Source organism: Salvia splendens, chromosome 5 (assembly GCF_004379255.2).
Source record: "Salvia splendens isolate huo1 chromosome 5, SspV2, whole genome shotgun sequence".
Taxonomy (NCBI): Eukaryota; Viridiplantae; Streptophyta; class Magnoliopsida; order Lamiales; family Lamiaceae; genus Salvia; species Salvia splendens.
In genome coordinates this window covers 1838789-1852513 of record NC_056036.1, presented here as the reverse complement: position 1 = coordinate 1852513, position 13725 = coordinate 1838789, and the positions used below count along the sequence as shown (strand labels likewise).

Sequence of the window (13725 nt, the reverse complement as noted above, 5' to 3'; positions counted from 1 at the left end):
ATCGTGGGTGCTTTAGAGAGAAGATACCTGTATTTTAGGATCAGGGAGGATGCAACGGGCAAACCCGGACTCACGCCCTTACAGAAGTGCACTGTCGCAATCAGACAACTGGCGTACGGAGGCGCGGCCGACATGTTCGACGAGTACCTCCACATTGGCGAGTCGACAGCCATCGAGTGTCTGCATAATTTTTGCGCAGGCGTGAGAGCGATATTCGGGGAGCGGTATCTTCGTAGTCCGAGCCCTGAAGACTGCCAGAGCCTGATAGATATGCATGGGTCGGTGCACGGGTTCCCTGGGATGTTGGGCAGCATAGATTGTATGCATTGGGAGTGGAAGAACTGCCCCGCCGCCTGGAAGGGGATATACACTACCGGCTTCAAAGCCAAGCATCCCACGATGATCCTTGAAGCTGTAGCTGACTACCGGCTGTGGATATGGCATGCTTATTTCAGAGTCGCCGGGTCGAACAACGACATCAACGTTCTCCAGTCGTCGCCCCTGTTCAACGATCAGTGCAATGGCGTTGGTCCCGCCATCAGTTTCGTCGCCAACGGCAACCAGTACAATATGAGATACTATTTGGCGGATGGGATATACCCAAACTGGCCCGTCTTTGTGAAGTCAATCAAGCATCCGCTCGGAGAAAAGAAGACATACTTTGCGAGCCGTCAGGAAGCAGCGCGCAAGGATGTGGAGCGGGCATTTGGTGTTCTCCAGAGTCGATGGGCGGTAGTGAAGGGTCCTGCACGACAGTGGTATATTCCCAATATCGGCGATGTCATGTACGCATGTATCATAATGCACAACATGATTGTCGAAAACGAAGCTGAGGAACTGACTCAGTGGACCAATGAAGATAATACGGGTATAGGTCCAAGTCACGACGTGGCCACCGCGAATGTGAATATGGGGGTACCTCATGGAGAGGTTCAGCGGTTGCGTGCATTTGCCGACATGCGGCAAACAGATGCACATGTTCGACTTCAGCACGATATTATCGAAGAGGTTTGGGCGCGGAGGGGTTGACGTTGATGTATGTTTTCTTTAAATCATGTATGTTTTTTTAATGAAGTTGTTAAAGTGTTTTTTTAATGAAGTTGTTAAATTTTCCCGTTCTTATTCGTGTTGAAATTTTTAGTTCCGTAAACGTAAATTGCATAATAATTTGTGAATTTGTGATTTATTTTATTGCGGGAAGTCCTAGTGGGAAGGGCGAATTGTGCACGGGAAGTCCTAGTGACGTGGCAGTGGGATGGAAAGTCCTAGTGACGTGGCAGGAGGTATTTTTGGGAAGTCCTAGTGGATGTCCGAGTGGGACGGGCAACCACTGGAGATGCTCTTAGGCAGTATTGTTAATTTTTATGCAATGTTAGTGTCTTCATTGATGCAATGGTTCTCCACATTAGATGAATATTTATATGCATCACCGTATCCTGTATTATTAATCTTCATTACTGGGGTGTTTCATTGTTGTAGAGAACATGGAATATGTGTATGTGCATTACTTGGAAAAATGTATGCATTATATGCTATACACATCCATTATATTCAACTCCAGAATAATCCAAATATGCCGTTGGTCATTGTTGGCATTGTGGATGGAGAAGTTTAATATTTATAAATAAACGTGTTTGTTCATTTATTTGTGTGTATGTATCATTATATAACATGTATAATGCATCGTGGCAATGAATAAAGCTAGTAATTGGTACTGTCATCTGTTGTGCTGTTGTGTTATATTGATGAGGAATAGATAATATATTTGTCTGTCATTAATTAATACAATCTATTCATTATGTGCCGATGTGGTTGCATTATTTTAATAGTAGAATGAATTAAGTTGTTTTTTGTTTTTAACTGACAACCACAGCTGAAATAATTTTTCGTCCATTACATTGTATAATCAATGCATTACGAGCATATGAGAATGCATTACTGCCCTATATGCATGAATTATGCTTACTTCCGCTTTATAAACTCAATGAATAAATGTGTGCATTATTTTGTACATTATTTTCATAAATGTGTGCATTATTTTAACTTATGTAGTAATTATTTGTATATTGGTGGTCATTGTTGTAAACATTAATGCAATATTCGTGTGTTCATTATTGTAATGGTTCCGCACATTATATGAATATTTATATGCATCAGCATATCCTGGTGTATGCATTATGTAATTGGTGGTTTTTATTGTTGAAGAGTACATGGAATATGTTGATGTGCATTACTTGGTTTAATCTCTTCATTATTTGTTTGTACATTACCTTGTATAATCTGTGCATTATATGCCTATGTTTAATGCATTATTTTCCTATAAGCATGTCTTATGTGTACTTCTGTGTTATATAGTCCAAGATTAAAGTTAGTAATTCTTACATTCTTTATACTATAATTATATGTCACTGCATTATTTACATAAATGAATACAGTATATCTATTGTTGGACATTGGCTAAGTTTGTGTTGTAATTTTCATGTTCATTTGTTGAAATTATTTAAACAATATACATCTATTTGGTATACATTACATTGCACGTTTCTTGATGCATGTTGGTGCTGCTGGACAGGGACAAAGCTACTTCGGATCGACATAGAAAACGCAGTAGATGATCTACTGCCTGTTGGACTTGCCCAAAAATTCCGCGAAAGACTAACGAATGCACCAAGCAGTAGTGCCCAAAATGAAAGTGACGACAAGAAGAATAAAGGCAGAAGGGACGACTATTTGCACTGTCGACGTACCCCTGCCGAGTTTTTGACATGTTTAAAGAGTCTATTGCCGCAGCAAAGGGAATCCGTGGCTGAACTCGGATTTGAGGCAATCTTGTGTTTCGATGCTAAGGAGATTCCTGGTCAACTTGCCTACTGGGTGCTGAGCGCGTTCAAAATTGGATTGTCCGGGGGTGGAAGCCTTGATCTGGATGAGAAGACGTCCATTTGACGTTGGGATTTCTGATGAAACATGAAACTCGGCAGGGGTAGAGAACATGGAATATGTGTATGTGCATTATTTGGAAAAATGTATGCATTATATGCCTATACACATTCATTATATTCAACTCTAGAATAATCCAAATCTGCCGTTGGTCATTGTTGGCATTGCGGATGGAGAAGTTTAATATTTATAAATAAACGTGTTTGTTCATTTATTTGTATGTATGTATCATTATATAACATGTATAATGCATCGTGGCAATGAATAAAGCTAGTAATTGGTACTGTCATCTGTTGTGCTGTTGTGTTATATTGATGAGGAGTAGATAATATATTTGTCTGTCATTAATTGATACAATCTATTCATTATGTGCCGATGTGGTTGCATTATTTTAATAGTAGAATGAATTAAGTTGTTTTTTGTTTTTAACTGACAACCACAGCTGAAATAATTTTTCGTCCATTACATTGTATAATCAGTGCATTACGAGCATATGGGAATGCATTACTTCCCTATATTCATGAATTATGCTTACTTCCGCTTTATAAACTCGATGAATAAATGTGTGCATTATTTTGTACATTATTTTCATAAATGTGTGCATTATTTTAACTTATGTAGTCATTATTTGTATTTTGGTGGTCATTGTTGTAAACATTAATGCAATATTCGTGTGTTCATTATTGTAATGGTTCCGCACATTATATGAATATTTATATGCATAAGCATATCCTGGTGTATGCATCATGTAACTGGTGGTTTTTATTGTTGAAGAGTACATGGAATATGTTGATGTGCATTACTTGGTTTAATCTCTTCATTATTTGTTTGTACATTACCTTGTATAATCTGTGCATTATATGCCTATGGTTAATGCATTATTTTGCTGATCTACACAGATTATGTAATGCGACTGAGAACAGACGCACACCAACATGAAAAACGATCTCGAAGCTCTACACTGATTATGTATTACGACCGATATTCAATTACAAAATGAAATCGTCAAAACCACTAAACATGAGCGAGAAGCGGGTGAATAACCTTCTTCCATTGATTATCGACCAATCGTGCACAATCTACAATTGTCTGCGTTTGATTCACAAAGCACTGGCGTGCACAATCTACGATCTATAATCGTGAACTGCCAATTTCTCGAACTGAAATTATCAAAATTAAAAGCGGCGTGCTGGATAGGGGTGTGCATTCGGGTTTCGGTTCGGTTTTTCGCCCAAACCGAACCGAACCCGAAAAACTGAATTTAGGCTAAAATTGAAACCGAACCGAAACCGAAAACCGAAAACCGAAAAACCGAAAACCAAAAAATCGAAAAACCGAAAACCAAACTTAAAAACCCGAATTAAACCGAAAAACCGAAATTATATAAAAAACTGAAAAACCAAAAAATCTAAACCGAAATTCTGGGGAAAAAACAGAACAGAATTACAGATAAGTATTTAGGCTACAATAACAATATCAACTAAAATAAAGTTTTACTCCTCAACAAATTATAAACATTCAAGTCTTCTATGCTTCCAGCTTCTAAGTTTCAACAACTAATTGAGATTTCACTACAAGTATTCAATCATCAATAACTTCAAAGTTTTATTTACATTCTTGCTCATATTTCCAAGTACGAAGGGAGGAACTTTGGCCCAATCCTTTGTCCATAGTTAAATCTGAAAAACAAAACAATCTCTTAAGTAATTGATAATGAGATGGAGAATTCATGAATTTCCAAGAAAATAGTAATAAAGACTAAAGGGCATAGGGGTTCAGAAAATTGAAATATAAAAAATTTTAAAACATGGGCAATGGACGGCACATCTGAATTGATTAGTACAATCGTAATTCTCAATTTCAACAGACCTGAATTGATTAGTTCAATCATAATTCTCAATTTCACCATATGAATGCAGCTTCCCTAATTACGTATCTGATTAATATTTCAGATACTCATTTTCAAACATCAAAGTAGAGTTAAGCAAATTAAACAAATTAAACAATTTAATCATTTGTAAATAAATATTAACTTACACATTAACATGTAAATACAAGAACTTTGGACTTATTTTAAATTTGCACAGAGCTGTGAAGAAATACACAAACTTAAATAAAAAATCCAAGTACAATCTCTTAACAAATTAAACAGGAATTAAAGAGGTGAGTGGAGATTTTACCTTCTTATGGAAGAAGGCGTGGATGGCGGGCGGAGGTGACCGCTAGGGCGGGGCGACGGGAATGAGAACGGGGTTCAAGGCTGGAGGCGACAGGATGGGTAGAGATAGGAGAAGGGTTGGAGGCTTTGCTAGCTTGGGGAGGAGAAAGGAGACAGGAAGAAATCTTCTAGAGTTCTAGGGTTAGAGAGTGAAGAATGAGAGAAAAAGAGGCGGCCTCCTTTAGGGTTACAGATTTGGGAGTATATATATATATAGATAATATTATATTAAAATAAAATTCGGTTTTTTGGTTTTTCGGTTTTTTTTTTTTCTCCGAACCGAACCGAACCGAAAAACCGAAATTTTCAAAATTTCAAAACCGAACCGAATTTCAAAATTTCGGTTTGGTTCGGTTCGGATATTCAGTTTCCGGTTTTTTTGCTCACCCCTAGTGCTGGAGAAAGAAATCAGCGAGAAATTGGGAAGAAATCATTTGTTGAAACTGCATACAGCCTAAAAGGAGTAATTCATGGACAATTCCATAACTAACAAATTTGATTAATCCCTATTTCACCCCCAAGCGTTGAAAATTAAATTTTTTTGATAATTTCAGTTTAAAATTTAAGCCATTAGATGCATTGAAATCCATGGATGAGAGTAAAAAGGAGAAAGGATATATAAGGTGAAAAGGATTTGAATACAATCCTATATATATATATCTTGAGCTTGTGTTAGTTGATTGATGATTGTAAAGATCATGAGTATAACATAATGAACAATGATGACAAGACAAACGAGAGGGGAAACAATTTGTTAGGCCATCCGCAACTCCGTCTCTTAACCGTCTCATCTCTTAACTATTCATGGACCCCACTGTATTTTTCATCCCATCTTTTAACTAAGAGACAACACCTGCAACCCTCCATCTGTTAACCGTCTCTTAATCATCTCTTCCCTTAACTATTCATTCAATTTCATTTTTTATTTTTATTTCCAACAAATTCAATTAATAAAAACATACTTCATTAAATAAAATAAAATTACAATTTAAAATCCTAAAAAAATAAAAAAAATACATAATTAAAAAAAAATAATAAATTTACACTAAAGTCTCATTTTGGTCCTTAACATATAGCGCTTTTTTTTATTTTGGTCCAAAACATTATCTTTTGAATTATTCGGTCCCTCACAAATAAAAACAGGTCACATTTGGTCCATTTTGGACGGTTCCGTCAAATTTTTTACGGTTTTAATTACCGGGTCACAAATCCGTCACTAATTCGTCACTAACTGGGAGAAACCGATCCATCACTGATCCGTCACTAATCCGTCACTAATACGTGCGAGAACACGGTGCGGCCGTTGTGGTTGAAGGAATTCCACAGTAGGGTTTCGTGGCTAAGCCCGAAGACGAGGAGGTTGCAGGAGTTGGCGCAGCGGCGGAGCACGGCGGCGACGATGTTCAGCTCATCGGCGGACATGCGGCCGATGGAGGAGGCGTTGAGGGCGGCGTAGTGGAGAAGCGCGTCGAAGACGGAGCTGGGAGGCTGGATTTGGAATTCTAGGCCGACGGCGTCCCTGGTGGTGAGGAGGGTGAAGGCGAAGGTGAAGATGAAGAAGAGGACGAAGACGAAGAGCCACACACGGTAGAAAGGCCCCGCCGACGCTCCGTGGTGGAGAATGATGAACTCCGTCAAAAATTTGCCGAATCAATTTCTCCCAATTAGTGACAGATTAGTGACGGATTTGTGACGGATCAGTTTCTCCCAGTTAATGACGGATTTGTGACGGATTTGTGACCCGGTAATTAAAACCGTCAAAAATTTGACGGAACCGTCCAAAATGGACCAAATGTGACCCGTTTTTATTTGTGAGGGACCGAATAATTTAAAAGATAATGTTTTGGACCAAAATCAAAAAATCGCTATATGTTAATGACCAAAATGTGACTTTAGTCCTATATTTATATTAATATATAAAATTTGAATTTTTTATTAGTTATTAAACACATGTAAAGAGTCGGGTATTTGGGATCCGATACGTCGGATATGGATACCCGAGGTGGGTATTGGAGTACCCGAACATATATCGGGTCGGATTTTGGATAGACATTTAGATGATTTTCGGATTTGGGTACCCGGTTTTTGCAGGACGGGTATCCATGGATGCCCGTATTCCCACCCCTAATCTCACCCATGTTTCCAATAGTGATTTCACTAATATTTATTCAAATTTCGATTAACCAGTGGACCGCCTTCACACCGGTTTGGTTGAATCCATGGGATAAATGGCTAGAAGCCTAGAAGTTGGAATGAGCTCGTTCACTTAATTTGTTTGGCCCAGTAATTAATGGCGATGGGGTTGGACCATTATGTTTAGTTCAATATAAATTAGGGTGACTGGTATACGAAAAGAATAATTTATCTTTGGAGCAATGGTAGAAAATTATCGTCAGCTCTTGAAAGAGGTCTTTGAATTATCTATAAAGTTTGTTAGGCGATCAATAATCAGGTAGCTCACATACTTGCTCGAGCTTTGCCGCTTTGGGTTCTATAGCTAATAGCAAGTGTTGGTTTGGATTTGTCTAAAAAAAATATTTGATGTCAAAAATAAATAAATATTTTATGTAATTTATAATTCTAACTGCAATAATGTAATTTCTTCTTCTTCAAAATAATTGGCTCAACTTTAGTCATACGATGGAGTTAGTAATTTGGCCAAGATGAGGGGTAAAACGAAAAAATTGTTAGAAAATAAGGGGTCTAAATGCAATTTGTTTCAGGGTATAACCGAAGGAAAGAACAATCATCGGGAAATCTCACTAATCGAACTCCGATTGCGCTTCTGAATCTCTCGTTTTTGGCCAAGGTACGATTAGCACGATCGAATTTTTTGCGTAGCTGATTAATGTATATGTTTTACGAGTGCTGGATCAGTATAATTCAGGCCTTTCTAGCTAAGGATGAATTTTAGTTTGTTTTTTTTACATAATTGCTCAAATTTTGCTGTGAATCTGTGTTTCGGGTGTGATTGGATTTCAATTGTACGCAATTTTCGTTTAGTTTTTTTTGTGAATTACGATGGATGGAATCATATGAATTGAAAATATAATAATAAAAAAGATGAAAGGAATGATAAAGAAGGTAAGTTTAGGGGAAGAATGGAGAGTGATGGGAGATTGAAATCATGTCCTGCTTTATGGAGGATATGCAGATGATAAATCGTTTTGTGATTTATGAAGTAAATAAGATCAGATACAAGTTTTTGGATGAAATGGTAACTAGATAAGTCCAACGATCAACCGATTGTTTCAGGGAGATTTGAAATTAGAATCTCGTTTGATGCCTTAGCAAGTTCTTCTACTTCTTTGCAGTGCGCGAGAGCATTAGATGCTGCTGTCAAGACCATGCTGCTGTATATATGTGCTAACATGCGAATGATGTATACATTTTCCATACGTGCTTAAGTATGATTCTTTATGTGTCTTTGAATAATTGTTTTGTCCAATTATGTAAAGATAACTCAATTTTTTGTTCTCATTTATGTCTTAGTGCCTGTACATTTTAATGATTCTTTATCTGTTCCCCTCTTAACTGAAAAAAGTTGAAAGTGTAAGGTTATTTCATTTGTTTGTGTAGGGAATAAAGATTTTTTGTTTTTTGTATGTAGATGGAGTTCTCCCTCTCCTCTCTTGCTTTTAGAGGTTCTATAACAGAGGCAGTTGTTGAATCAAAACAACAGAAAAAACTTTTTGTTGTCTATATATCAGGTAATCAATTTACAATCCTCTATTAGATTTTATACATTGGAGCATGGGAAAGAAAGAACTTCCAAATTTTCGTGATCGAGGAGACTAGGTGATTTATGCTTGCGCTTAGTAGCCTTGACTTGAACTATAGCAAGATCAAGATGGTAGAACATAAATATAGGTTGCTTAAGTATATGTGCATGCGCACACACACACGCTCCTGTTTTATTTGGAAAATTTTGTCCGTATCTATATAGAACTCATAGGAGTTTGAATAATACTGAGGGGGCATCCTAAAGAAACTTTTTTACTATTGACTGAATGATGACCAGAGAACACCTATTAGTAAATGTAGTAGTACTTGGAGACAAAGGCAGTGAATTGCAATGAGTTGAGTGTTCAGACTCTAGCTTTTCATAAAATTACTGATGCCATGTTACTTTCTTTTAGTTTTGTAAAGAGAGGGCTATCAGTTATGGTTTGGGCAAGTAAAAGTGCCTGATTTGTGAAATTCAACCTCTAGCTTTTTATAAAACTTCTGATTCCTTCTTACTTGCTTTTGAATTTTGTAAAGACAGAGGACTATCAGTTATAGTTTGAGAGATGAAAATGCCTCTAGATTTGAGCAAATCTAGATATATCACCAAAAAACTTATATGGTTTATGGATCTTCAAGATGGTATCTATTATTTTGTCATAGTCTTCAAGATGGTATCTATTATTTTGTCATAATGTTTAGTCTTCTGTAAAGAAGAATTCATACTTATGGAATAATAATTTTTTTGGTTCTAGGTGACAATCCAGACTCGAAACTCTTAGAAACATCCACATGGATTGATCCAAAAGTAGGTTTGGTAACCCTTCATGCACATAAAAACTCTTTTATACGCTAATAAGTTGTGGAATGAATAATTGTGTAACTCTTTTATTGATCTTATGAACTCAATGCATCCAGGTTTCTGAGACAGTGTCAAAGTACTGCATTTTGTTGCACATCTTGGAAGGAAGCTCTGAAGCATTGAATTTTTCGGCAATATGTATCCTTTGCATTACTTAACATGTAAATTCCTTTTCATAGCTGACTAGGCTTAATGAGACAAGTTCCCAAAATCCTCTTAATATGATATGGCTGCCAATGATATGTGGCATGAAAGATCAAAAAAGATTATGTTATATTACTAGATGGCTGCAGTGATACTTTAAACTAATCTTGTTAAAGTATATATTTCATTGTTAATGGAGTAATGAAGCATGGGTGTCCGCATTTCTTCCATAACCCTCTGCCTTTGTCTTCCCTTGCCTATCAAATGGTGGGGTTGTATTGAACTAAGTAGGCTTTGAAACACTTGTAATAATAGATAAAGCTTGTCCTTGCATCAAACTCTGCAGACCCACAGCAATCTTGCCCTTGTATAACTGCTGTTGGATACAATGGTGTACTACTTTGGCAGAAAGGTATTTTCTTAATAGTATAGTGACCCGTTTCATGAAGCACTTTATGCTTGTACATTTTTAATGTTTTTGGCATTTTGTTTTGCTTTCTGACTGGGAAATTTGCAGAGGGTTATGTCCCCACTGACGTGCTTGCTTCCAGTCTTGAGAAGGCTTGGTTAAGTCTTCATGTTCAGGTGGGTCATACTGGTATTTGCTACAATGGAATACTATGCAAGCCTTAGTTGCTAAACTCCACTGTTTTCCTTCCTGCCAGTTTCAATATCTTAATTGCCCTTTCAACTATTGTTACCCACTAATGTAGTCTTTTCAATTATATTTATGTCTTTGGAGTAATTGAAATTTGCAAGTTCCCCTCTAGAATATCGGTTATATGGACCACTCAAATCAGTGACTTAACTAATCAGAAATTGCACCTTAGTTGATTATTCCAGTGGAATAATCTGAGTGGATAAATCTTGGTAGAAAAGTTCATCTTGGGGGTGACATGCATATCGGTGATCTGTGATTAAAAAAGTGGGGGAAATAAAATTGTGTGTTAGTCTGAATTTCATGATAGTTTAGGCAGGCAAATTGCATCTGTTCCCAACTTTCTATCTATTAATAGCTGTATAAATAATAGTAGGATTACCATTATGAGTTGGTACATTTTGTTATCTGTTGTAAAGGATTTCAACTAGTGGATTTGTGCATTATGTTAGGTCTGTTGTAAATTTTTTGTAAAAATTGTTTCAGTTTGTTTTAATTCTATACCTTCAAGAAGGTTAGTTGATTGTTGTTAAAAAGTAAATCAGTTTGTTAAACTGATTGCTGATTTGCCATTGTACTTGTGGGTGTTTTTCGTAGTTGCATTACCTAAGGTATTTTAGTACTTAAGCATATTATGCTCTGAACCTTGTGGTTCAGGAAACAACTGCTGCTTTCTTGACTGCTGCACTTGCTAAACAAACTGCGTCTGGATCTTCTGAAGTGGCTTCTCCTGAACAAGTGAGAGCAGGGACACTCGTATCAACGTCAACGACACATGATGCTACCCCATCTGTGGGTGCTGCACAACTCTTGCATTCGGAGACGAAAGAAAATGTGAATTCAAATAAAGATGCTTCCGAGGTCAGCCTATATTGGCTTCGGTTGACTTATAATGTTAACTGTATTCTGCCGATATAAATTAAATAAGATAGATCTCTTTCAATGGACAGGGTACATATTCCAAAGGAGATGGTATAGCTTTACCCAAACCGGCTATTTCCGGAACTGAAACAAATTCAGGAAGTACATCAGGGAACCCTGGTGAGATAGGTCAAAAAAACATAAAGATGCATTGCCTGTCGCAGAAGAGAATTCAGATGTTGATGATCGTCATTTGAGCAGTCGCGGACAGATTATCAAAGAAGCCAGTCAAGTGGCACGTGTTAATACCGAGGATATAGCAGTTGAGAAAACTGAAGCTTCATCCTCTACCACTAAATCAAATGATGTTTCTTTAAATATCAGATTGCCTGATGGTTCAAGCTTGCAAGTTAAGCTTCTCATGACCGATACCTTGAGAATGGTCAGAGATTATATAAATGAAAATCAAACGAGCAGCTTGGGCTCCTTTAGCATAGCTATTCCTTACCCTCGCAAGGTGTTCAATGGCCAAGGTGCTCTTTGATTACTAATCTTAAACATTTGAGTCATTTGCTTGTTTTATTTTGAACTCGGTATAGCTTTGTCACGTCATATAATGTTATGTTTACTGCATGAAATGTCGTTGATTTACTTTGATGTCGCTGCAACTCTCTAATATATCCATCGTCTTATATGTTTCCCGTCTGGCTTTTATCACATGCTCAGAAATGGACAGTACATTATCCGAGTTGGGTCTTTCCAACAGGCAGGCATTGGTAGTGGTTCCGCAGAAACAAAACAATTCCCAATATAGGGGAGGATCGTCACAGAACCAAAATCATTCCTCAAACGAAGTTGGCTCTTCGAGTGCAAGTGAAGGATATTGGGGTTCTGTGAAAAGAATCTTATCTTACGCAAACGTCTTCTCTTACCTTGGCAGAACCGATTCAACGAGTGTGGCTCTGGGATCCCAAAGTGGCATGTGGCAATATAGTAAGCATACTAACTCCCTGGGTTATTAGTAGTATTATTCGCGTATATCATGAACTGGTCTCTGTTTTGCAGGTCCGCTTCAGAATCCCCCGAGGGATGGGGGTAGGGTTTCCGGGATGCAGTCATCTGAGCAGAGTGCGCCTTCAGCCGCCAGTGGCAGCAACAGCAGGAGGCGCCCCTTGACTTCTAGCTATGGAGGCAATATCCACACCTTAAAACATGATGAAGATGATGACAGGTTCAACGACAAGAACGAGTTTTGGAACGGGAACTCGACACAATTTGGCGGCAATGATGATCGGAAGTAAGTTTTGGAACTGTTATAATGGATGGATGTGTACGCATATTTATTTATATGTGGGTAATAGACTAAATATTTTGGTGGTGATTTTGTTACATGGGATGATATAAAGATAATTTATTCTCTATAATCAGTTACATGGCAATGAGTCCCCTTTTCTTATTGTAGTCTGATCGCAAATAAGAGATTCTTTTTATTATAATAGATGGTATATAGATATATTTTACTGATTTGACTTGTTCCCATTTTATTATAAAATTTAATACTATATAAAATTAAAACTCATATCTCACTATATTTTTTAAACTTGCATTTCTTTATATTTTTAAAAACTTGTGTCAGAAAAAATGGGACCTTGAATTGTGGATGGAAGGAGTATTATTTATGTCACGGGAGATTGTGATAACAAATAATTGAAAACATTCAAAATAATAAATAAATCCCCTTTATGATTATTTTAAAAGTAGCGCATTATGATTGTTGTTAGGATATGAGAAATAAATAGGCAAAATGATAAATAATTATATTCTTCATTCATATAAATTGCTATTTTTTGTTAGAAGGTTTAATGCTGCTACTATTTTATGGAGTAATTAATATGTAAACATGAAACCTAGAGAATAAAAAGGAATTTCGTATCAGTCTATTTTTTGGTCGATATTTTTTTTCTTATGGTGAGGATAATTGATACTCCTTTATTAATGAAATTCAGTTATGGTTGTTATATTTTCACACACACAAAACACCAAAAGTGCCAACTTTCAAGCTCCACAAAACTCTCTAAATACTATTTTGTCTGGCTTTAATTGAGCTGTATTTTATATTGAGTTATTTTATCATCATTCCTGAAATATAGTTATAATTAGCTGGAAATATCATTCCTAAAATATACTCTCATAAAATTCAATTCCAATAATATAAATTATAGCTAAACTATCATTAGCTAAAATATTATTCCTAAAATACTAAAAAGTAGAATTTCTAAAATATAATTAAAAATCATAAAATGCATTTACAAAAAT

At 36.6% G+C, this 13725-nt stretch overlaps 1 protein-coding gene, 1 long non-coding RNA gene and 1 pseudogene across 2 annotated transcripts; 1 reads left to right on the top strand and 2 right to left on the bottom strand.

Annotated features, from left to right (window-relative positions):
• Positions 1-4416: 4416 nt before the first annotated feature.
• LOC121802935 lies at positions 4417-5335 on the bottom strand. Its single transcript, XR_006050879.1, has 2 exons — positions 5121-5335; positions 4417-4619 (listed from the first exon to the last, which is right to left on the bottom strand). It is a non-coding gene; the product is annotated as an uncharacterized LOC121802935 (long non-coding RNA).
• A 1086-nt stretch (positions 5336-6421) lies between these two features.
• LOC121802650 (protein IRREGULAR XYLEM 15-like) lies at positions 6422-7296 on the bottom strand. Its single transcript, XM_042202330.1, has 2 exons — positions 7177-7296; positions 6422-6787 (listed from the first exon to the last, which is right to left on the bottom strand). Exons 1-2 carry the CDS (start codon positions 7294-7296, stop codon positions 6422-6424), a joined length of 486 nt encoding a protein of 161 aa, XP_042058264.1.
• Positions 7297-7838: 542 nt separating this feature from the next.
• LOC121802815 lies at positions 7839-12865 on the top strand (annotated as a pseudogene).
• The last annotated feature ends 860 nt before the right edge of the window (positions 12866-13725 follow it).